The 25,958-nt window shown below is 37.8% G+C and overlaps 2 protein-coding genes across 2 annotated transcripts; both read left to right on the top strand.

Moving 5' to 3' along the window:
- The first annotated feature begins 1,905 nt into the window (after positions 1-1,905).
- On the top strand, positions 1,906-5,184 carry LOC148733743 (ficolin-2-like). Its single transcript, XM_088758557.1, has 5 exons — positions 1,906-2,143; positions 2,236-2,453; positions 2,661-2,751; positions 3,141-3,524; positions 4,358-5,184. The coding sequence occupies exons 1-5, from the start codon at positions 2,029-2,031 to the stop codon at positions 4,615-4,617; spliced, it is 1,068 nt and encodes a 355-aa protein (XP_088614683.1). The 5' UTR covers positions 1,906-2,028; the 3' UTR covers positions 4,618-5,184.
- A 5,911-nt stretch (positions 5,185-11,095) lies between these two features.
- LOC111340563 (EGF domain-specific O-linked N-acetylglucosamine transferase) lies at positions 11,096-25,549 on the top strand. Its single transcript, XM_088757310.1, has 17 exons — positions 11,096-11,286; positions 12,290-12,405; positions 12,717-12,819; positions 13,224-13,318; positions 14,244-14,351; positions 15,361-15,467; positions 17,576-17,679; positions 18,701-18,796; positions 18,911-18,982; positions 19,441-19,530; positions 20,278-20,352; positions 20,784-20,842; positions 21,192-21,219; positions 21,519-21,610; positions 22,366-22,413; positions 24,469-24,523; positions 24,801-25,549. Exons 1-17 carry the CDS (start codon positions 11,116-11,118, stop codon positions 24,939-24,941), a joined length of 1,560 nt encoding a protein of 519 aa, XP_088613436.1. The 5' UTR covers positions 11,096-11,115; the 3' UTR covers positions 24,942-25,549.
- The last annotated feature ends 409 nt before the right edge of the window (positions 25,550-25,958 follow it).

The following is a 25,958-nucleotide window of genomic DNA, read 5'->3' as shown; positions in this document are numbered from 1 at the left end:
CGACTGGAAATAGGCAAGGATTACCCCTCTTTATAAACAGGATGACCGCGGTGATGCTAACAATTACCGCCCAATATCGGTGATTCCAATAATGGCGAAGGTGTTTGAAAGGATAGTTTATGAACAGTTATATGCCTATTTGGAAGAGCACGATATTTTATGTCAAAACCAATCAGGGTTTCGTGCTAATCATTCAACTGTAACAGCTTTGTTGGAAGCGGCAGATTCTTGGGCATATAATATTGATAACGAGAAAATCAATGGAGTCATTTTTCTAAATTTGAAAAAAGCTTTTGACACTGTTGATCATCAGATCCCTCTATCGAAACTAAACTATTATGGTATACATGGAAAATCTTTCAGATGGTTTCAGTCATATTTGGAAAACCGAACACAAAAATGCTCTGTCAACGGGTCGCTATCCAGTAGCTACTCGTTGACTTGCGGCGTCCCTCAAGGGACCATTCTCGGTCCATTATTGTTCTTATTATATATCAACGATCTTCCAAATTGCTTATCAAATTGTAAACCGAGAATGTATGCCGATGACACGCACCTCACATATGCGGGAAGCAATCTTGAGAACGTTCAGCTTTGTCTAAATGAAGACCTAGAAAACGTCTTCAACTGGCTACAAGCGAACAAACTCACGTTGAACATGACCGAAACCGTATTCATGCTAATAGGGTCGAGGCAGAGACTGAATACTCTCACAGCTTCACCAACAATTAGAATGAGCCAGGTTTCAGCTACAAAATCGCTTGGTGTAATAATAGACGATAAACTCGATTGGCATAGTCACATCGAAAAACAAACGAAAAAGATCGCCTCTGGTATCGGGGTCCTAAAGCGAATTAGGCACCTGATCCCAGCATCAACCTTACATCTCATCTACTAAGCTTTAGTAAAACCTCACTTTGATTACTGTGACATTGTTTGGGGTAGCTGTGGGAAAACGCTACGAGACAAACTGCAGAAATTGCAGAATAAAGCAGCCCGTGTGTTGACATTCTCTAACTATGATGCTGATGCAACTGAGCTACTCGAGTTTTTAGGGTGGAAAAATCTTGCACGCCAGCAGGAAATCCATAAAGCCACCATGATGTTTAGATGTCTGCACGGGCTAGCTCCAAGGTATCTATATTCAAAGTTTACGTGGCGTGACTCTGCTTATGACCTCAGGGACTCTGAAAATAAGCTTAATGTTACACTACCACGCACTAATTATTACAGAAAAAGCTTTAGCTACAATGGCGCCACATTATGGAACGGTTTACCACGCGATATAAGGAACACAGAGTCTCTGGGGTTATTTAAACGTAAGATCAATGACATTTTTAAAGTTTAACGCACGGCATTCACGGAAAACAGCTTTAGTGTTATAGTATGTAGTTTTAATTTTAAATATCTTAGCGTATGTGATATGTATTTTTATAGGCTGATGAATTGATCGTGTCTAAATAAAGATTACAACAACAATTTATACATCATTAAAAGGTTATCAATAATAAATAAACTCTATTTGAGTAAAAACATGATCTCGAACGCAAAGAGCCTAAATGAAATTTAAAACCGCCCTATGATTGTCTTCTCGCTAACTTAATGACACTTTGAATAAAGGTCTTCTATTCTCTCACATGGGTGCCTCACTCATGGAGCTCCTGCGGCGCATCGGCGTGACTCCGAGAGTTCCCCGTAGCGCGCTAACAGCTAGTTTCTCAATGAGTTTGCCGGGGGTATTGCAACAGTGTTATTCATTTGAGACAACCTGGTTGGCGTCCTTTTATCCCCAAACTTGTTATGATTTGAAAATCTCATTAAAATAAACCGAAAAGAAGCCGAAATGCTTAATTTATACATCACGAAAAATTTATCAATAATAAATAAACCCTAATTGAGTAAAGAAATGTTCTCGAAGGAATATTTGTCAAATCCTCGGGGAAGTTCAGCCGGAGGTGAGGTGCAACTTACAGTTCCCCACAAAAAAATTCTCCTATATTCTCAAACGCTTCGCAAAGAAGCAATACCATGCAGGCCTTGAGGCCAACCCAGTTGGTATTTCTGATTTGTACGAAGTTCCTTGTTGTTTGGTATGTGTTGGCGAACAATCAATTTTGTGGAAGAGTTTTTGAGACTCAAGTTGGTAAGTTAAAACCTCGGCTCAGAAAAACAAAATTAGCTTTTGTCTTCCTCATTGTACATCAGCTAATTGCACGCACAAACTTCTCTTCGCAGGTCATACCTTAGTCGGTTATGTCATGACCAAAACTAATGTTCTTGACGAGTTTGAATGCCAGCTTAAATGTATGGCAAATAACAGTTGCAAGTCCTTTAATATTCATCCTAAAGGCAATCATGCAAAATACATTTGTGAGCTGAATAACGGAACTCGGAAAATGAAGCCAGGTGATTTTGAGCGGAAGAAAGAATCGACTTATTTTGGCTTTGTCCAGGTCAGTTTAGTGTAATTTTTTTGATAAAGACATTTTCAAGTTAGCTCTGAGCAAGGCCTCGCCCGTGTATAGGATAGCTGTAAACACTCTCCGGCTCTATGAATGCCACGAAGTGATTAGAGGTTCGCCGGCGAAGTGTTTGTGTGTTTATACAACCATAAAAAATTAAAAAAGAATTTCTAACAAGCATTACTTAACCTGACCCAGGCCACCTGTGTCGACGTTTCCAGGGAGCGAAAAAGACAAACAAAGAGTGGTAAGTGTCATCTGGAATATTCTGGAAAATGGCGTCATAGACGTAAGTACTAATTACATAACAATTCTCAAACTCCGAATTTCGTCAAAATTTTCCTTGCTATAATTGGTAAATTCAGTCATTTGATCTCCGTCTAGCTGCAACACCAATTTCAATGCCGAGAAAATTGTAAACATGTCTAAACCGACATTTCACACAGCCGAGAAAATTGTGCGATACCTAAACCGACATTTCACACAGCTTACATATACAACATTAAAGGGAGCCGAACTAATGCAGGGCAAGCCAGTAAAGGCCTCAGGAAAATCAGACCTTTCATTGTTAAAAAAATTAGCAGATTTTCTCCTGTAGAGATGATATAATTGATTTGGTGTTTTCTCTATTGTAAGCTGATTCCTCTTATGAGTTTGTTCACATTGTTATTGATTCAGTGGTTTACAAGAACTGCGCTGAAGCGTTCAAGTTTGGCGACAAGATCAGTGGTGTGAACAACATCGATCCTGATGGTTTGGGAGAAATTGAAGTCTTCTGTGATCATAAAACAGCCGGCGGAGGATGGACGGTGTTTCAGAAGAGATTTGATGGCACTGAAGATTTCTTCCGCACTTGGGATGACTACAAAAGGGGCTTCGGCCAAGGGAAAGGTGAGTTTTGGCTCGGACTGGACAAGATTCATCGCCTGGCTGCAAGCAGCACCAACAAGCTTCGTGTTGACTTGGAAGACTTCCATGGTAAAACAGCGTTTGCAGAGTACAGTTCTTTTTCTGTGGCGAGTGAGTATGCGAAATACCGGCTAAGTTTGGGGAGCTATTCAGGTAAAATTCAATTTTACTTTTATGAAATTTGAATATAAATTTATTTTTTTTCAATTTACACCTAGACCATTTACTGAGCAGCTCGTGAGAAGAGCAAAGCGTTCGCTCTTCTCAGCTCAAGGTTGTCTTTTGAATTATCCTGTCAGTAGTGACATATGATGTTAAAATAATAAGCAAATTACATAGTTGCTTGTAGGTATGGAATTTCTTTTCCCATGTTCAACTCGATATATCTTGTATTAAGGCTGATAGTTTCGAAAGAAACTGTTTGGGGCTGCGTCGGTGGGAGTAACGAAATAATTTGGATATATCAACAAAGTTGAAATGGTAAATTGGCCACCGTAATGATTACATTCGCTTCGACGAAGGGCTAACGCTCGAAACGTCAGCTTTTGTAATCATTACGATGGCCAACTTACCATTTCAACTTTGTTGATATATCCAAATTATATCTTGTATTAGTTTATCGTTTAATTTCAGCAAAGTTACTTTCGAGTGTTTGGAAACCCTGATCAAACCCGATGCACGAGTTTTTTTAAATAGCCTGTCAATCGCGCCTCGGGAATAAAACAAAATGGAAATAACCACCAAGTTTTTGCATGTAGGCAAGTTTGTTGTTGCTATTGGAATTAAGAAATGAGTTCACTAGGGTTTGATGCTTTATCAAACTCAAGCGTTTGATGCTAGATGGAACTCATGAATAGCGCCTAATTCCAGCGTTTCAGCGGGGTTTCAAATCACTTGCAAGTGACGAAATTGGCGTGTCCTGGTTGGATGATCACCTAATGAATAATTAATGAGTTTGAGAAGAATTTTTAAAACTTGGTTTTCAGGCACGGCTGGTGATTCTTTCAGTTTTCATAATGGCTCAGCATTTACCACCAAAGATCGGGATAATGACGCCCACCCAAAGGCTAACTGTGCCTCTTCTTATAGAGGCGCCTGGTGGTACAATCATTGCCATCGCTCAAACCTCAATGGCTTGTATCTCAAAGGCAAATCCGACGTTAAGGGGGTTTCTTGGTATCACTGGAAAAACGATCGTGAGTCTCTTAAGAGATCTGAGATGAAGATTCGCCCAAAGGACTTCTAAGGTTCAGTATCGATTATTCCGTGTCAAACAAAAGATGAGAAGAAAGAAACTACAATGGATAGAGCGCTGGACTGTTGTGCGGGAGGTCGAGGGTTCGAGCCCCGGCCGGACCAACAGTCAGGGTCTTTAAATAACTGAGAAGAATTTGCTACCTTTCTATAGCATCAAGAAATGGTTAGATATTCTAGTCTTCTCGGATAGGGACGAATAAATGGAGGTCCCGTCTCCTGTAGGGTTTGGGGCAGGAGACGTTAATTTTCCGCGCACGAGATTACTGTGTGATGGATGTCCTCCCCTGGGGTGGGATGGGTGGGGTATTGCGAAGACCGTAAGTTAGATAACTCATTGGGTTAATTACGTCACCTTCATTGAATAAAGAATATTGTATTGTAAACTATAAGAACTGATACTTTTGCTTCAGTTTTCTTGTTGCTGTTCTTAAACAAATCACAAGTCAGTAGGTCGTGATTCAAAGTTAGAGCTGCTGAGAAGCCTTGAAAAGAATACTTGTATGTTTGTAGCTGACTTTGTGGTCTTAATAAAGGCGAAACATTGTTACGAAAAAGAGAGTCAGACGCATTTTGCTTATCACTGTTTGTCAAACGTTTTTGTATCGGTGTACTCTTTCGCATTTTTTACCTGATTTCGTTTCATAGCTTTTAAGTAATGAGTAATTACTGATCAAACCCTTAAAATTTGAATAATCGCCATAAAAAGCCACTAGATAAGCAGGCACAGATTTAAGACGTGCGAAAAATTCAGTGCGTTTCATAATAACCCTTTTAATAATTCTTTATTCTGTAGAATCGTTTGTCATTTTCACTTGTAGAAATAGCCTGGTGAACTATTTTTCTAAAAAGCTCCTCTAGGAAGTTTATGACATTGACACCTCATTACCCACAAGCCATTGGAATTAAAAAGACGAGAGACAAAGTGCAAACGCTTGCGCGGTTGGTTAAATTTTTGATAAAAAATTCGACAAATTGAAGTGCGCGCAAAAGTAAGCCAAATCGTAGGTCGCAAATGGGTCTTTCTTCTAAAGGTACAAATCTCAATCAATGAACAGCCGTTGTTGCAAAATTCGAGCTAGTTCCTTTCATAGAACAATTGATCTTATCTAAGTTGCTAGTGCTATTCCCTAACCGAGCAAACGCCCATGGGATTTCAAAAAGCCGCATATTCCAAGAGGAATAAGCAAATAGAAGTTCTTTAACGGTCCGAACGGTCTATAAATATTTTTCCTTTCTTTACCGCTATTTTTTTTTTAGAAAGTTTTAATAGGAATTTTCTATGTTAGAAATGCGATAATAGGAGATAATAAACTGTTTATAATCTCTTGGCGATGGGATACTTTTAAGACACCTTTTTTGTTGTTAGATGGTTGCTATTAACTGAGCCTCGAGTGCATGTACCCGACCCAGTTTTCCCGGCTTGTGTCCAAGCACTGAACGAAAGTGAGGCAACAGGGCTGAATATTCTTTAGCTGATGAACATTTCTCCAACCATCTGAGGAGTATACAGCTGTGGCATCGTGCCAAATACATGTTTTCTTAACTTGTTAATAAGCAAGGCCTCGGATTCTACATTTCTGATCACTGAACTTGTTAAAACGTACATCGAGTTGGAAGCAGGAAGGGTTTCATTTAAACATGAATTATTCAGGCAATCATTTCGAACGAAACCTTGTCCAAACGAAGGATGCGCCGGCAACGAGGCCAAGGTCTACAGTATTCTTAAAGACTTCGCAAAGAAGAAAAAACATGCAGGGCTCGCGTCTCAATAAGCTGAGCTTGGTACGTGATCGTTGGCATATTTTTGTTAGTTTTGTCCGTTGGGGCAATTAGAGACTTCTGTGGGAGAGTTTATGAGACTCAAGTTGGTACGTAATAAAGCCGGCTCGAACAAGTCTAATTTTATCATGTCTACATAAACAAATTGCACCTAAAGACTTTTCTTCGTAGATTATGCCTTACTTAGTCAAGTCATGACTATAAAACTGATGTTCCTGACGAGTTTGAATGCCGTCTAAAATTCATGGAAAATAGTCGTTGCCAGTCGTTTAATGTTCATCTCGAAGGCTATAATGCGAAGCGCATTTGTGAGCTGAATAACACAATTCGGCAGATGAATCCGGATGATTTCAAACAGAAGACAGGATCCACCTACTTTGGCTCTGTTCGGGTAAATAAAAAAGTATATTTATGTGGTTTGCTTCTTATTATGTTGGATTCTATAAGCGTTAATGTAATCGTTGTTGATTAGTGTTAGTGTTAAATTTTGGTAACACTAATTAATCACCATCTTGTTTGATTATGTATGCGACTCAAAACCGTTTCAAAGGTCGTACTGAATTGCTTAATCTTTAAAGATCAGAGATTTTAGACGCCTTGCTCGTTCCTTCTAGTTTTTGCCTCTTTTGTGAATAGCCTTGAGAAGGTGATTAAAAAAGAAATACTAATAACGACCGCCTGGTTAGCTCAACTGGGAGAGCGCCAGACTGCTGTGCGGGAGGTCGAGAGTTCAATACCAGCCAGACCAACACTCAGAGTCTTAAAATTAATTGAGAAGAATATGTTTCCTTTCTTTAACATCAAGAAATGGTTAGATATTTCAGTCTTCTCGGATAGGGACGAATAAATGGATGTCCCGTTTCCTGCAGGGTTGGGGTAGGAGACGTTAATTTCCCACGCACGAGATTACTGTGTGATGGATGGTTCTCCCTGGGGTGGGTTGGGTGGGTAGGTGAAATCGCTACGAACTAAACACGGCTGCCAGAGGCGCCTGTCTGATTTCAACCTTTAAATTGTAACTAAACACGTATGTTGTTTAGAGAAATAGAGACCTTTACCTTCACCTTTTACTTTACCTTTAACTTTTACATATAGCTACAAGCAATCAGTCTGAAGGAAAACGTGGCAGCTTAAAATTGTCAATGAGCCACCGTCAGTGTCAGTCTACCGTTATTTCATGACTAGAATGTTACATATATGTTCAAAAAGAAAGCAATCGATATTGATAGTGCAGCACACACTTAATTTGTGTAACTCAACACATCGTGAACAATTTTACTTTCCAATATTCCTTGTCCACCCGTCCACCCGTCCGCCCCATGGCGCACCGTTACGGGTCGTTGACGAACTCTAGATGACAAATCGTAGTTCAATTAAATTTCATTTCATTTACAGATTAAAATTAAGAAAAGAATTAATCTTCCCATATGGACTGCAAGCCTACGGAAATTACAGAAAAGAAACAGAGAAAAAATCAGGCTTGGACAAGATTCAAACTCGTGCCTAGATAGTGAGTCATATACGGGGTTTCACACATTCTACTTTAGATGACTAATGAGGCAGAATAAAGCCTCTGAAACATGCCGAATCTTTTATCATAATGTGGATCAGACTGTTGTGATTTACTACAAATCTATGGATTGAACATGGGAAACCTCTAAGCTTGAAGTTGGGAATAGAGGAAATCAAAGACAGGACATTTAAGACTTAATCCAATCTAAAAAAGACGTCTCTTCCCCATTTCTCAGGTGTAAATCTGTCCGAAGGTGCTCTGACGAGATTTTGTTGCTGTCGTCGAGTTTCATTATCTATATAATGCCTGTATTTTATTCATTCTTATTTATCACACCATTTTTTTACTTATATATCTGCGCGGCTCATCAAAACGTTAATCAGTAGTCGAGACTACCCAAAACCAACAACAACAGACAAAAAGCTCCTCTCAGAAGTAAAGTTATGGTGATCATTGAGCAAATGTGCGGCCAAACTCCAAAAGATTAATAACAAAGAAGACGACGGCGAAAGAGGATGATGATAATCTTGATACTGACAATAATGATCAATTGTTTTTAACAACTAATTCGTAAAAATATTTTCGTTTTCAAAAGGCATAATTTGCGGAGATAAGGATGATTATTCGTTTATGAATCTCTGAGTGGGCTTGTAAGAAATAGCTAAGTTTTATCGGCATGGAAAAAATATTAGAACCGAATATTCTACAGAGATTCCAAGTTTCTAGAAGCAAATTAAATTTGCCAACTCCCTATTTAGATTCCGTCAAGTTACAACCCTAATGACATAACATTGAATGCCCTCTCTTGTAGCCGCCTCTAAGAGCTGTCTCGGAATTTACAAGTCTGGCTACAAGATAACTGGAGTTTATAACATCGATCCTGATGGTTTGGGTGAATTTGAAGTCTTCTGTGATCAGACGACGGTTGGGGGAAGGTGGACAGTATTTCAAAAGAGATTTCAAGGCGTTGTAAATTTCTTCCTTCCTTGGAATGAACACAAACAGGGCTTTGGCAATCTGGACAGCGAGTTTTGGCTCTAACTGGACAAGATTCATCGCCTGACTGCAAGCAGCAGCAACAAGCTTCGTGTTGACTTGGAAGACGTCCATGGTGGAACAGCATTCGCAGAGTACCAGTCATTTTCTGTAGCCAATAAGGAGAAAGAAATATCTATTAGATTTGGGAATTTATTCAGGTGCAATTGAACTTTCTGACCACGACTATTCGAGGGCACGTTGCTAATTTGCACCCGCGCAGTGTCTCTTGCGAGCTGAGCACGCGTACTATGTACTTATTGACTGAATGGGAGGGCGTGAGGTAAAATATTTGGCTTGAGGTCATGACCTACACACTGACTGAGGGCGGCGAAGTCCATGCCTCATGACCAAAAGCCTGATATTTTCCTGTCCGGCCCTCCCACTCAGTCAATAAGCAATTTATCATATGACCAGTAACTGTTGAAAATCTCAACCTAAATAGGGGGCGATGGAGGGGTACACCCAGCCACTCGAGTTGCAGTTCCAGACGGCTTTTCCAGGACTTGCTGTAATAGCTAGCAGTCGTAAATAAAATGAAACAACATGTCCGACCAGACAGAGCTGAACAACGTATACGCATGCGCCAGGTTTTGCCGCGGAAACACGGATTTTGAGTAATTCGCATGGTTGATTTCCTATTCTTTTGCTCCGAGGCGTCGTTTTCCTTACCGCTTTTCTTTTACAGAACAACATCCAATTATTTGGTACACCCCCAAAAAATTTTCAAAAATTAATTTTCTCCTTTCGACCTTTGGAAATAGGAAAGTGCCTTCGACGAAAATAGAGTTCCTCGGTTTTAAAGGTCAGCCCTTATTATTTTCCGCTAATTTCGCTAAATTTTAGACCTAGGACACTTGAGCCCACGTTTTTGACCGCATACCCGCTGACTTAGCATTTCATTATTCAGCTCTGTCGTCCGACCAGTGAATACTCGACTTCAGTGAACTGGTCAGCGGTTGTACTGGGATTGTTCTTCCAGTCAGCGGTATCTTTGCACGAGGTTTTTTACTTTTTTTTCAACAGGCACTGCAGGTGATTCTCTCGCTTATCATTGTGGTTCACAATTTAGCACCAAAGATTGGGATAATGACAGGTCCCAAAACAACTGTGCCTCGCCCATGAAAGGCGGCTGGTGGTACAACAGTTGCCAATACTCAAACCTAAACGGTTTGAACTGAAAAGGTCAAGATGGAGTCACCGTAATGCGCTGGGATCGCTGGAGAGGTAGTGAGTCTGTCGAAAGATCAGAGATGAAAACTCGTCCAAAGGACTCCTAAGGTCTGGTATCGAGAGCTGCGGGTCAAATGAAAGAAAATATGTATTCGGAAGGAAAAATAAGGATGCTGTTGTTTCAGTTTTCTTGGAACTATTTTTCAATAGTTACTTCTTTTTGATTAAAATTTCACTCTAAGAAGATTTCAAGGTCTGCGGAATTCAACTTTTCGTGTCTTGATCGGAAGAACCAAGAACAAGGGATTGAATATTAGCTTAAAGAGTTGTACATAATTTTTTTTTCTTTTTTTCTTCAAACATTTGTCACCAGGATTGAACCGAGCGCAATACTTCTAGTTAACACTGCTTTCGTTGTTCTTTATGAGATTTGCAGTGCGAGAACAAAGGATGAAAGAAACCCGGATTAAAAATTTCACCTTGGGTTAGCGCTAATCGGTCTTCGGACAACTGGGCCCAGAGCCAATCCTGATCATGAGAACAGAAGAAATCTCCGCCGACGTGGTTTTTTTGTTTTGTTTTGTTTTTTTTGTTTTAAGATTGCTCTTCACCCAGTATCACCCAGTATGTGGCAGCCAGGCACAAGTCGGCATATATAAGGTCGAAGACCTTAGATATCTTTCAAGCCATTTATGTAAGTAGATGCGAGAGCCCACTATAATGGGCTCCTGGTAGATGGTACAATTTTTTTCACTCTTATTGGACCCAAGCTCTCCCTGCTCAGGAAATGTTAGCAGCGAGTTTAAAACCTGCTCCTTGCAATTCAAACCTTGTACAATACGATCAATCACGCTTTTGGCTGTTACCTTTAGAACGGAAAACCCACCGAAACGGTTGTGAGAAATGAAACGACACTAGTGTCCAGTTCACCGTCATCGCCACTATCGGTCATTTTTCTCAGGCTCCTCTCGGTCTTAGTTTCTAAACATGGGTTATGTTGGACTTGTGATCTTATTTGTGGAAGTTTTAACGATCATTTCAGCTGGGTTGCAAGGAACTAATGATCAAATTGGGAAACGTAATCGAGAAGGAGACTCCTACTTTTCTACAGGTGACGACTCTGACCCACATACCTGCAGAAAACTTGGAGAATGCGAGGTACATGTAAGAGGAAACTTACTCCATTCGACAACAGCGGAACTTCTCTTGTTCCAGTTCGTCCAGTTTGAAATAGTTTTAGGGGAGGAAATTTTTCAAACCGCTTAAGGTAGTAAATTTGACACGATCATTAATGAAAATCAGGATCGTGGTTAAAAATAATCTGTAGTATCCAAACATTATTCAAGTTTACTTGCTTTTGTAACTTGATCAAAGTTTCCGCGAAAAAAGCCGATCTGTGAAAATAAGGTTATACCAAAAATATTCTGTTACAATTGTACATTATATTTTATTGAAATCATCTTGTAAATTGAACCAGTTTTATAATTCAGCACCTTCAATTCGTGATATATGAGTTTTCTAACATTATTCTGTCCAATTCGTAAACTCTAATGTTTGTACAACTGTCCTCCTCCATTAATAATTAAATTGTGCGTGTGTTCAACGAGTGACAAATCATACTTAAAATAGTTTCCAATTATCAATATAGATATGTATCATGAAACTCAGGTTGTCTTTTTGAAGAAAAAATTTACAGTTGCAAACTATATCTGAATTATCAATTAATCAGAGACATACTAAATTTATTGTTTTTTTCATTTATATTATTGAGAGGTTTCCTGACATTTTTAGACAGCAAGCTCAGACATAAGGCTGTGGGGGGTACTGATTGGCACCCACTTCAATGCTACAGTTTAGATTGGAAGATGGGAAATCTTGGTTCAGAGGCTTTGAAATGTGTTGTTGCTTCGGATACTTTATTCTCAGTCAGTTGTTCTCACTATTCAGAAGTCAGGTGGATGCGAACAAGCTGATTAGCAGGAAACCTAAGAAAATTCTAAGATTCACTGAACTGCAGAGAACCAGCAATTCATTCCCAGTCACTTCCTGCCTAAAAGAAAAAAATAAGCTGTGGGATGGTAAAGGGTCCATTGATTCATATATGCAACCTTTTCCATTCTGTCCTATTTATTTACATGATTCTCTGTGTTTTTATATCCAGGGCACTTCAGGGAGGTCTCAACAGTGCTGGGGATATGAACCAGGGTGTAACTCACCAGATAAATGGTACATTAAACCACAGTGCAATGACAACCTGTCTGGCAGACATTTTAGAACGTAAGTTGACTAAAGATTCCCACGGCCACTCAAGACAAAAAATATCAGAAACAAATAAAGGTGGCTCTTTGTTTGATCATTATTTGGCATAATAGGTAAACTCAGCAACACCTTTAATGCCTTGAAACAGCCTAAATATGGCTGACCAACTGAAAAGCAATCAGTATATCAAGATCATATATACAGCAATTATTTTTAATTTAGCAGTCGAAAGTTAAAGAAGAAAGTAGAATATCAGTACATTTTAATGGTTAATCTGAATATAATTATTATTTTCCTTTTTACAAAATAATTATGATACTATTTTATAGGATTGAGGACAAAATTTACCATTTCTGGAAAGAGAGTGATTTTGGTTTTGTGAAATCTGTTCAGGACAGTTTACAGTTGGTTTGTAAGCCAAAGGAATACCAGGTTAGAAATTGCTTGAATATGGACCAGATGGGGGAATTAGAGTTAAGTGTTGTATACATTGTGTAACATGTAGACATAATTTTAGCTAAAACATGCTTGATTCCCAATTGGCAAATTCATTTGTAAGAAGTTTCTTGGGGTTAGGCAAGGCATAGTATAATTATTGCATCATCTGGCTGTCTGTGTGCCCTTCATCCAATCAAGTCATGAGTCAGTAATAATAACAATAACAGTATAACCAGTCAGTGCAAGTATACATATTTACCAACTCACTGCCAATGTATGAATTAAGATTATTTTCTTAATCAACAGTATTAAATAATAATACTCCATGACATTATAATTACTAGAGGCTATAACTTGGGATGAATATTCAACTTAAATATTGTATTTCTACTTTCCAGGCAGATGGCTCATCTCTTGTATGCTCCAAACAGCTGACATACTGCAAAGCAAAGCATCTATTCATGGATTTCAGAAGTATGCCAAATGGACAAAGGTACTGACTTTTGGAAGATCTCTATGAATAGTATTCCATTTTGTCAATTATTAATCATAGTACAGCTCCAGAAAGTTATTTGAATATTTATTTATTTATTTAATCGCTTCACCAACCGGCAGGGACACCGCAACAGCTTGCGCCAATTACTGTGGACCCAATAACCCACCCATCCCACCCTGGGGGAGGACATCCACCAAACAGTAATCTCGTGTGTGGGAAATTAATATCTCCTACCTCAACCCTGCAGGAGATGGGACGTCCATTTATTCGTCCCTATCCGAGAAGATTAGAATATCTAACCATTTCTTGATGTTATAGAAAGGCAGCAATTAATTCTTCTCAATTATTTAATATGTGGTTGTAGTGCATTCATCTGAGACCCTTTTAGCTTAGTTCTATGGAGTACATCCCTGATATGAACTGCATGTAGATGTATTTTTATAGCCTTAAAATAGTTTTCAATGAAGAAAGAAAGTTTCTGTGACGAAAAACTGTAGTGTGTACACTGTAGGTTAAGATTTCATCAAGTGCTTTTTTGCAAAAAGTCTCATTTTCAAACCTGTTACTTTAAAAACCTGTAGACTGATGATTCAATCAATTTTATTTGATGTAACTGTTTGGATTTCTAATTGAGATCATGTTTGTTTGTTCTTTAATTTTTCTTGGAGTCAAGGATTCCTATGTCAAAGAGGAAGTTTGAAACTTGTGACCGAACAATTTTCCTTTTGATGATCTTCTTGGTATTTGATTTTGTTTTGATAAAAGTAACATTTAATTCTAGACACTCCGTGAACCTTATGACGCCAGGGTTTGGTAAATGAATTATCAGTAGTTCTACATTTGTGCCATGATCACTTTTACTTTTTTTATGCTGTCTTATAAATTAATTTTTGTTGTTGTTGATAACCATAATAATGCCTAGCACATCAAAGTCAGACAAATTGAAGCCTCAGAAAATTGGTGGGTTTTGTGAAGTGGATGCTAGTGCCCTCAGTGAAGAAGGAAAGTACAGAATGGAGCTCAGTTCTTGGTAAAGTTATATTCTTGATAATAAAATAATCTGCACATGAATTAAGTCAACATATATATTTCAGTCAGTAGAAAAAATAGAAAAAATTAGTTACTAATACTCATGGTCTCTTAAATTCTCTGTCAATGAACAGGAAAAGATGTCAATAAAAAAAAAAAGAATGAGAAACTTTAAATTAGTTTCTAAACCTCAATTAGTTTGGTTCTGTTGGAGTTACTCATACTCTTCATTAATTCTCCTTTTTATAATACCTTGTTTTACCTGGCAAGATTCACTCTCACTGATGAAGGGCTACTTCTCAAAATGTTGGCTTTAGAATCTATCAGTGGTGGCTAATAATTCACACTAACTTTTCAAATTACCAGCCAAGTGGCTTAGTGACAACTTAGATGTTACAATGATTTCAGTTTGTTTACTTAAGCCAAACTGGCCAGTGGAAGTAAAAACCACTAGCTAGCTAAAACTGAATTTCTACTAGTCTATGGCTATAGTTGGCTACCATTAGTGTCGAACCCTTTCAGTTGGCAAAACCAAATTATCTTGTATTACCGCTGACCCATCAGGGCTCGACAATAACAGTAGCCAATTAGCCACAAACTAGACCAAGTAGAAATTCAGTTTTGGTCAGTGGTCTTTGATTTCCACCAGCCAGTTTGGCTAATAAACAAACTGAAATTGTTGTAACACCTATTCAGTTGTCACCTGCCACTTAGCTAGTAAGTTGGAAAGTTCATGTTGAGCCCTGCCAGTACAGCACAAGTCACATGACAAATGCTCCTGCATATTAGCAAATACCATCATTATAGACTTTGACTATTCATGGTGTATCCCACTTCTGTGGCAGAACAATTATGACCATGTGTGTAAAAAGGTTGATCAACTATTGCATAAAAGTTGTTAGTGGTTTCTGTTGGCTATAATGTGGTTGTCAGTTTACTGTACTGCTTGTTTCAGCATCACTGACTGTTTCTTTTGCCCCCTTTATCCTTGTTCTATTTCCTTTTTTCAGGTTAAATGAAGTAGAGGATTTTTCGTCCTTGCCCTTCAAACCAAATCAGGAGGAATACTGTGATGTCTTGGTGGAGAAACCTACTTTCTTCATGAAATTAGATGCAGGTTTGTTTTTTCAATTCACATCTGTAAAACCAAGTTGACACTTGGGAAATCAGTGAAAGGTTCCAGCAAATCTGCTTTTTTACAAAAACATCAACTCTCCTAATTGAAAAGAGCAGAAAAATTAACTTTCTGCATTTATTTTTCATAGAACAACATGCAAAATTGTCACCTGTTTTGTTAATGCTAGTCGATTAGGTGAAAAGTTAAAAAAGGTCCCTTTTTAGAGAAAAAAATGCGGGTATTTTAAGCTTTCGAGTGGAAATATTTTAACATCAATATTGTCCGCTTTTCATCCCTTTCTCACTTTATTAAACAAAACTTTAAAGCGCGAAAAAGGTACCTTTTTTTCAATTTGAAGCGATCTCTTCAAAAGTGCGAAAAAGATACCTGTTTTGCTGTTTAGAAACATTCCTATCAAAAGAGCAAAAAAGGTACCTTTTTTGCGGCTGGAAGCGATGTTCTCAAAAGTGCAAAAAAGGTACCTTTAAAAATAAACAGCGTTTTCAAACTATATTTGAAAGCCGTTTTAAATTCTACTGATTGACAGATGTCAACCTTTTAGTGCCATTTGTTTTGCTTGAATTGACTGACCCACTAGTCAAGAGACAAATATGGCGGAATATATGGAAAGCAATGTCACTTTAATAAGGAGTCTCCTTGAAGACAATAAAACGTACAAACATGTCAGTAAAATTCTCACACAAAACTTTCCAGAAGTAACAAGAGGCTTTTCAGAAAGAAACGTGCGATTGTTTTGTGCTAAATATGGGTTAAAACGACTAAACAAATATGAAGTTGATTCCATCATTCAGGATTGCGTGAACGAGGTAAGCTTGTTTATGTTTTTGCATTTTTTGTATCAGTTTCTTTGAATAGAGACGTTCCATTTTTATTCCGTTCCCCTTCCGTTCCCCTTGTCGGCAGACAACTAGTAGGAATACGTTTTCAAAGGGACCGACGATGATGGGGTAGGAAAAGTATTTTTTTCCCGACATAAAAGCGAGGTGGTAGAAATTTGCTCATCCTACTAGTTGTCTGCCGAGGATACTCATCCATAAGGGAATGGAATAAAAATGGAACGTCCCTATTCAAAGAAACTGATACAAAAAATGCAAAAACATAAACAAGCTTACCTCGTTCACGCAATCCTGAACGATGGAATCTACTTCGTATTCGTTTAGTCGTTTTATCCCATATTTAGCACAAAACAATCGCACGTTTCTTTCTGAAAAGCCTCTTGTTACTTCTGGAAAGTTTTGTGTGAGAATTTTATACTGACAGGTTTGTACGTTTTATTGTCTTCAAGGAGATTCCTTATTAAAGTGACATTGCTTTCCATATATTCTGCCATATTAGTCTCTTGACAAGTGGGTCAGTCAATTCAAGCAAAACAAATGGTGCTAAAAGGTTGACATCTGTCAATGAGTAGAATTTAAAACGGCTTTCAAATATAGTTTGAAAATGCTGTTTATTTTTAAAGGTACCTTTTTTGCACTTATGAGAACATCGCTTCCAACCGCAAAAAAGGTACCTTTTTTGCTCTTTTGATAGGAACGTTTCTAAACAGCAAAAAAGGTATCTTTTTCGCGCTTTTGAAGAGATCGCTTCAAATTGAAAAAAAGGTACCTTTTTCGCGCTTTAAAGTTTCGTTTAATAAAGTAAGAAATGGATGAAAAGCGGACAATATTGACGTTAAAATATTTCCACTCAAAAGCTTAAAATACCCGCATTTTTTTTCTCTAAAAAGGTACCTTTTTTTAACTTCTCACCTAATCGACTAGCATTAACAAAAAAGATAACAATTTTGCAAGTTGTTCTATGAAAAATAAATGCAGAAAGATAATTTTTCTGCTCTTTTCAATTAGGAGAGTTGATCTTTTTGTAAAAAAGCAGAATTGCCAGAACCTTTCACTGATTTTGGGACACAATGTCATAATCTTAAATGGCATTATAAACATCAAAAAGAAAAAAGAAAAGAGATCAGTCTTTTCTCTATGTATTTAACATATATTTATATTCAATTTGTGATTTTGCTATAATCACATTACAACAAAATCCCCTTGTGTATTAATATGTTATTAAATAAATATGATATATTTTCATTGCAGTTGTAAACATGTACCATCATTTCTGCGACTTTTTCAACTTGTACGTCACTCAACATGTAAATGGATCCTTTGACACTGATGTTAATATTGTACTGTGGGAAAAGGTTTGTAGATATCTAGTGAGTTTTTCATCATACTTAAATCATATGCAAGCATTAAAGCAGCACTGTATGAAGCAGTGACCCTGTATTAATTAGCATTCTGTTGTAGGAGTTCCAAACTTTTTTCCCCTAAATGCTGTAATTTAATTCACCATTATGAAGGAGTTACCTCCCACATGTACTGAACAGTTACTTAAAATATAAGCCAAACCACTCAAATAGCAAAAAGAATAATTTCTCAGTCAAATTTATTCCATGTTTACTCTCCTAAAGTCAGTAAATTATAATAGCACTTTGAGTTAAATTGTCCAGAATGTATTGCAGATTATCTTTCTTTATAGGACTGTTAGGACAAAATGGCTTTTTTTTTATAGTATTTGACCTGTATAATCTTCTGATTTGTATTTAGCGATCAACCTGTACTGTCAGGTCACCCTACTATTCCTGTGTGTGACTGCTTAACAGAGGTTTAACTGCATCCAACAGTGCTATATTCCATTCAAGGATTAATGGTTTCACTAGGTTTTGGGTGCATTAGTCAGAGCTATCATTTCACAGGGTATCATCATCGTGCAAAGTAAAGCTAAAGGATGTAGAGAATATAAGTGTAGGCAGTTAAACTATGCAGCTAATTATGTACTTATACAGAGATGCTTTTTCCTTTACTATGCATGTTTTGTTAAGCTGTAAGTGCAAAAAAACCTTTCAAATCATCAGTATCTTTGATAAGAAATTAAAGTCAGTGTTATGACAGCCATACTCAGAGAGCCATTGACACCTTCAACATTTTGACCCTTTCTTATTTTTTCGGACCATGCAATTGCATTTAAACCACCATTAACCACAGACCAATTGCCTTTACTGCTTATATTACAGTTTAGTTTTGTTTTCTTGACATGCTTCACAGTTTTCTCAGTTTCATAGTAAATGGAAATGTTCCTTAGTTTCCTCCTGTCCTACATCTTTTGTCTGTACTCAAGTTGTCACCTTATTTCTTTGGAAATTGATTTTTTTTTTTATCTAGCATGCAAGACGAAGTTTGGGGAACTTTGGAGTAACATGGAAAGTGTTTACATCACACCCTGTCCTCTATCTTGGAAAGGAATATGAAAACAAGAGGGTAATTTTTTTTATTATAATTTCATTTGCTATAATTATAACTATTAGAAGTTTACCTGAGTATTCCTGTGACACATGTGTTTTTTAATATTTACTTTAATTTGTGTCTGTATAGGTGTGTTTTAAAGAAGCCATCTTTGCCCTTCTGCCAAGAATGGTGTTTGGACTGTACTACAACACACCTCTGGTGAGTTTTTTTCTTCTTCTTCAGGTGTTTAATACTATGTGTTCTTTTTATGTTACATTGGAACTTACAACAGTCTATTTCACTATCAAATGCTTATTGCTGCTAAGCCTTGGAACCAAACATGAGTAAGCTGAAGTTTGCCTTGTTTTTATAGGGTAGAGAGACCAGTTATCGAGGATCTACTAGCTCTCAGGGCTTGACACTAACTTTTAAACTTACTAGCCAAGTTCCTAGTGACAGCTTAGATGTTACAATAATTTCAGTTTGTCTACTAGCCAAACTGGCCGGTGGAAATCGAAAACCACCAGCCAAAACTGAATTTCTATTAGTCTGTGGCTAGTTGGCTACTGACAGTAATTGTCGAGCCCTTGCTCCGAATTTTATTTAAATGTAGAGTCCTCTTTGACCAGTTGTTTCAGTTCTACAAATAATAATAAAGCAGTCTTTAATTTTTCCAGACTCCAGGTTGTTCTAAAAGTGGTCTTTTCAAAGCATTTTCTGAACATGTCATGGGAAGACTTGGCATCATCCAGGAGCGGAACTTGCAGGTGAAAACTGTGTTTTACAACTGCACTTCAGTGTTATTACTGAATATTTCTAACAGGTATAAGAAGTACTTTGCACCATAATGTGATCTTTTTGTTGGTGTTTGATTTTGTGCAAGCATATTTTGCTCATTAATAAATGGTGTAATTTGTTTCTAAAGAAACTGAGGTGCTGTACATGTCAGTGGGGCAGTATAACAACTGTTCAAATATAATTTGACTTTATTAACTGAGTTGATAAATGTAAATTGGCCACTGTAATGAGTTTCTAAGCTGACATTTCGAGAATTAGCCCTTCATCAGAGCAAAATGGCCAATTTATATTATAAACTCAGTTGATAAAACCAAATTACATGTATGTTGTTATTTTGCACTTTATACATTTACATGTCTTAAGTTTGGTTTACCATCTGACCAATTGTATGCTGGTCTCCGCCCACTGGTCATGTCAGTTCATGATCAATGTTCAAACCCTGCATGGTTCAAATTGTGTTACAATCTTAGGCTGCAGCTGGCACTCTCACAGTGCATCTTTGCATGGTCACCACCCAACTGTCAGGGCTGCCTCTGATGGGCCAACAGCCAATCGATATTACCCTTCTGTCGATGCTTCATACTTTAGACACAAGAGTTTTAAGCTCCCGCAATAATGAGACACTAGGCTCATAAGACTTACTTAGACCGACTGATTGTAATACTAAAAAATTGATATATTTCAAGGTGATTCTAGATAAGTATCTTTATTTTCAGAACAGCAGTGAACCAATTCGTATAACATTGCTATCCAGAGGGACAAAGTTTAGAAAAATCTTGAATGAGAATGAGGTGACTTTAATTTTCTTTTCCTTTACTTTTGGATTTATGGACTTTTATGATTAATTAACAGAGGTAGCCAGTTGTTAGGTTTTTATCCCAAAGGAAAGTATTTTATGGATTTTAGATTGCTACATCCATGTATGTCCTGCTTTAAGAATTTTAAATGCAAAACAGTGGTAGGTCTTGGTGACAGTAGTTACATGGTGATAGGTTTCATTTCTATCTAAAGCACTTGGATTTTCTGTTTTCATGTATGTCTGACTGAAAAAAAATCATTTTTCCCTCTATTCATTGTCCAAATTGCATATTTGAGAGGGTATAGCTCAAAGTTATTTTAAAGGTAGATTTGCTTATGAAATATAGAAATGTGACTCTGAAAGAGTGCAGTGTTGTCAATAATTTTTTTTTTTAATTTGAATTCATACTCTTTGTTTTGGTAGATTACTCATGCTTTGGATACATACCCTGGAGTGAAGCTGAATGTTTCAAAATATTCTTGGTATTACTCAATTGTGTGATTTGTTGGTGCTTTGTTTTTTCTCTTGATTTTACATAATTATCTGGTTCCAATTCTTCGGTTTCACTGTAAATTAAAATAAAACTCAATACTAAGCCAAACAAATTCAGCTGCATGAGTTTGAAAACAAAAGATCACATCTTAGAAATTGTTGTTTTACATTCTTGCTTTAAAATGAAGGGAAAGTGTACTGTCTATACTGCAAGGGAGTTTTGGAAGTTGAAACTTTCAGTGAAGGAGACCATTAAAAGCATAGCAACTTACAGAATGAAATATTGTCTCGGAAACTACTCTTTTTTGCTGAGCACATTCACCTTCCCTTTTTTTACAGGGATATCCCTTTCATTGAACAACTAAAAGTAAGTTTTCATGATGTTTAATTGTGAACATAAATGTTTACTTGTTGGTTGGTTTGTTGGCTTTTACCTGTTGTTGGTTTGTTAATTTGTTTGTAGCAATACAACATATTTTTCCCTATAAAAACATTTGACCAGAAATGTAATTTCATTACATGCGTCTTTGTCAGGAGCATTTTTTTCCTTCCAATGAATACAAACATAAATGACACTTACACAATTTTGTTGTTTGAAATAAAAGAAGTACTCGTGCTAGCAATAACAACTTCTCTCTCTTTATAATTTTTCCTGTGTGTGTTTAGCGGAGCCATAACACAGATCTATTTATTGGAATGCACGGTGCTGGTCTTTCTCACACCCTTTTTCTCCCGGACTGGGCTAATCTCTTTGAGCTGTAAGTAATGTACCGTATAAATTTGAGTAGTTTTGAATTGATTGGCGAAAAACCAAAAACAAGCTTATCACACCGGCCAAACATAACGAAGTGTTACTTCATCATTACCATCCAAGGGCGACCAAGTCACGATTGGTTTTCGTTATGCGTCGGATTAGTTAGGAGGATAGCGCGAGTTTTGTAGACCAATCACAGACTGAATTAATACAAAACCAAAATCTCGGACTACTTTTAAAAATCAAGTGAAAATTTATTTATTTATTCATTTTATTTATTTGATCGCTTCGCCAACCGGCAGGGACAGCGCAACAGCTTGCGCCAAATTACTGCGGGCCCAGTAAACCCACTCATCCCACCCCAGGGGAGGACATCCATCACACAGTAATCTCGTGCGTGGGAAATTAACGTCTCCTTCCCTTAACCCTACAGGAGACGGGACCTCCATTTATTCGTCCCTATCCGAGAAGACTAGAATATCTAACCATTTCTTGATGCTATAGAAAGGTAGCAAAATTCTTCTCAATTATTTTAAGACCATGAGTGTTGGTCCGGCCGGGGCTCGAACCCTCGACCTCCCGCACAACAGTCCAGCGCTCTATCCATTGAGCTAACCGGGAGGAATCCCCCAAGGATATTCTAAGGCTGTCTGGATTTCCTCTGTTTTCAGTATAATGGTTGTCTTTAAATTTAGTTCAGTCGGCACAGAACATTCCAGTGGTATTCATTGGGTTTTTTTTTTTTTCTTCTTCTTCTAGTTACAACTGTGGTGATGTGAATTGTTACCGAGATTTAGCTCGACTCAGGTACAAAGAGTTCCTTTTGTCACTTTTTTTTTTTTTTTTTTTTCATGGAATGGCCTTCAATATCCCCCCTTTGGTGGTGCAATGCTTTACATGATGGTTTTCTTCTCACCCTCAGGGTTGTCATTAGAAGCCGGTAGGCGGCGGAAATCCGCCGGCTGTCAGACCATTTTGCGCCGGCTACTTTGTGAAGCAGAATTTTTGTAATAATTTGGATATATCCACAAAGTTGAAATGGTAAATTGGCCACCGTAACGATTACAAAAGCTGAAGTTTCGAGCGTTAGCCCTTCGTCGGAGCGAAGGAATTTTTGTAATATTGAGATCTGTCTTCCCAATAAATCTTTCTTTTTGTAAATCTGAAGCTTAGTTTAGTGATCATTCTCTTGTATACTCCTGATGTTATGGAAGACAGAAAAACCTAAAAACCTGTACAGGAAATACTGTACAAAAACTATCAGGTACAGCTAACTAACGAGTAACATGAAATGCGTGACTTCGCGAAGCACGAAACTGATCGCAATTCACACGTGCGTTGATGCTTCGAAAATCGAAAATGGATGGCCAGCGAAGAAAGCGACCTCTTCAAGATTACTTTTCAGGTCAATCGAAGAAGACGAAATCTAGCGAAAACGAGACCGGGCCACCAAGGCAAGAAGGAGTTTCGATTGCTGTCAAATATCATAATTACGAAGCTCACCCAAGCATTTAATAACACAGATATATCTCATTTAAATATAATGGCAAATTATTGCCCATCAACGACATACTTTCAAAAGAGCTTTAAGAGGGTTGGAAAAGGAAGTTTATCAAGATCTATTTCACCTTGCTGAATCAGTTGTGTTCATTCCACTCTAAATAATTACACAGGCAGGAAGATTCGCCTTAATTTGCCGTAAACACGTACCGCTGTAACGCTAAATAATCACAGAAAGATGTTCTCTCGAGTTCGGGACAGCTAGACTCTCATTAATTGCTTCTTTAGACTCGCAGAAAAGAACATGTTTTACGTTATCCGACAGAGACATTTTGAAGGAAAATTTCGTCATTTTGTTTACGATTTCGACAAAGTTCTTCGATCATTGTAAATTTCGTTCCAACCATAAGTGGCCGTCAAAGTTGCCGTAAAAGTTGCCGCCAGATTGTTTTTTTTTTTTTTTTTTAAGATTTCGCGACGTTAGCAGTTGTTCACCAAATCAGTTGAATTAAAATACCTACAATTTAACTTTCTTAAAATTTATGGACCTTTTCGAGTACTTGTTATCGATTAAAAAGGTCAAATGTTTCATGTCATCGTGATTTGCAAAGCTCGGTGCATTCGGCGGGTGATTTCCAGATGTTTATCAGTTGTGATGTTTAGAGATAAGAGGAAATACTTTGATAGACAAAACATACGCCTATTTTAAATTCGGAAGTGGAGCTTGAATCCAGGGGGTTTTTACAGCGAAAAAGGGGGAATTGAATTGTAACACGATGAACCAAATTTGTAAACCAGATTCAATGGACAAAAAAAACAAAAACAAAAACAGAAACAAAAACAAAGTAAGACAAAAACGCAATGAAAGAAAACGTTATGAGAATAGAAGGCTGAAGCATTTTCGTTGTGGAAGAAGTTCATGAAGAAAACGAATCTTCATTCATTTATGGCTTCTAAAAATTGTGACTGAGAACACCAACGTTTCATCAGAAAAAGAAAGTGGTGGAATTAAGGGAAGAAACTTTCCACGTTTGTACACATTTTTGAACTGATTTTAACATCAAGGTCTGGCTAAAAATGCTACTTAAATATGCCCCAGAATGCTGGAAAATACGTCACAGAGAGTTTCGCATTTCAAAATTTTACGGGGGAGCATGCCCCCGGGCCCCATAGTGAGGCGTGTTGCGTAGCAACACGCTGTGCTTGCTCTGCAAGCACAATTTACTTCAGCCGCCTACTCAGTTTAGATCAGACACCTATTACATTTTCTAATGACAACCCTGCACCCTGGGATTCCCAGAGAGCTATAGAGTACTAACTTGAACTTCAAATTTTTCTCTCTCTGAACTTTTTCTTTTTCAGGGGAGTCTCTTATACCACTTGGGAAAACGAGGACAAAGTTGTTGAGCATACTGAGGTAACAAGCACCCACGATTTTTGAAATTTGTCTCCTTTTGATCTCTGGTTTGCAGAATTATTTTCGTATACTCTTGTCTGTTTAAATTGAGTGTCTCTCTTGTATTCCTACTCAACAGCTGAAACTGATAGACTTTTCTGATAGAGGCCAGTTCCATTTCTCTCATTCTGAAATGTTTATGGTGAAGTTATAACAGTACGCGAAAGCCGGAGCGTAAACTTAGGAAAAACATGTCAACTCCTGTGCCAAATTGAAATATTTTAGTTTTTTTTTTTAGGAACTACATCCGCAATACAGTGATCATCCCAAGTTTAGGAACTACGCGTTTGATGTGCGTGAATTTATGAGGCTAGTGGAACGGACAGTTAAAAAAGTGAGGCAATCTATCGATGAATACTCTAAGAAGCATGGTAGCTGACACCAGGAGACTTCAAAAAACGTCAAGAAACAATGGTTCATTAGAGACTAAAAGCCCTGAGTCATGCCAACTTTACGTCACCAGATCAAAGACCTTCGACGTCAAAGAAAACCGGAATCCACTAAGAAAATCATTTAGGTCACAACTTGTAAAACCTCTCAAATCCTCGTGCTTTACACTACAGTCTTAAATTCTGGTCTCGTGTTTCCCGCGGAGCGTCACAGCGAAATTAACGGTGATACTCTCAGGAATACGAAACTAACTGTTCCCATCGAGACCAAATTTTATGCATAGAGGAGGAATAGATCCAAAGATAGGGGCCAAGTCTTAGTATGTGGAGATACCTGCTGAACAACTATGGCAGCTTTTGGGTCTCTAGTATTTTTCAAACAGCTGACCTACAGTAACAGCACAACCCGCTTTTTTTACGAATTTAACCGTGTCTCGGTGGGTAAGAGGTAACGACTGACTTGATAACCACCAATCATGGTCTCGTGCTCGACACTGAAAGCTTTGTCTAATTCCAACCCCAGTAGGCAAAAAACCGACCTTAAAGCGCATACAGGGACGTTTTTACTCCTAGTCAAATAAAGTATCTCATGGCTGAATGAAGTTTGTTCTTGATGTGTTGAATTGTCAAAATACACCTTCCGCAGCTTCACCGTTCATTTACCGCCTTTGATAGCCAATTCAAACAGAATGGCATTCATATGTGGACCGTTCATTGCCAAAGTTACACAATTGCATATGAATATGTTATCCTTGACAAATGGCTGAATTGCACGGGCGAATCGCTTGACCCACTGACCCCTTTCTTAAAGCAAGCCGTGAAAAGGTCTAATGAATAAAGGGGGCAAGTTTCTAAAGAAACTGTGGTGCTACGTCGGTGGGAGAAACAAGGTCATTTGGGTTTTGTCAACTGAGTCGATAATGTAATTTTGGCCACCTTTTAGACGTCTCTTGTGTTTCAAAGCTGACTTTTCGAGCGTTAGCCCTTTCGTCATTCGCTCTGTGAAG

This window comes from Stylophora pistillata, chromosome 4 (genome assembly GCF_964205215.1).
Source record: "Stylophora pistillata chromosome 4, jaStyPist1.2, whole genome shotgun sequence".
Classification (NCBI taxonomy): Eukaryota; Metazoa; Cnidaria; class Anthozoa; order Scleractinia; family Pocilloporidae; genus Stylophora; species Stylophora pistillata.
This window is presented reverse-complemented; position numbering and strand designations above follow the sequence as displayed.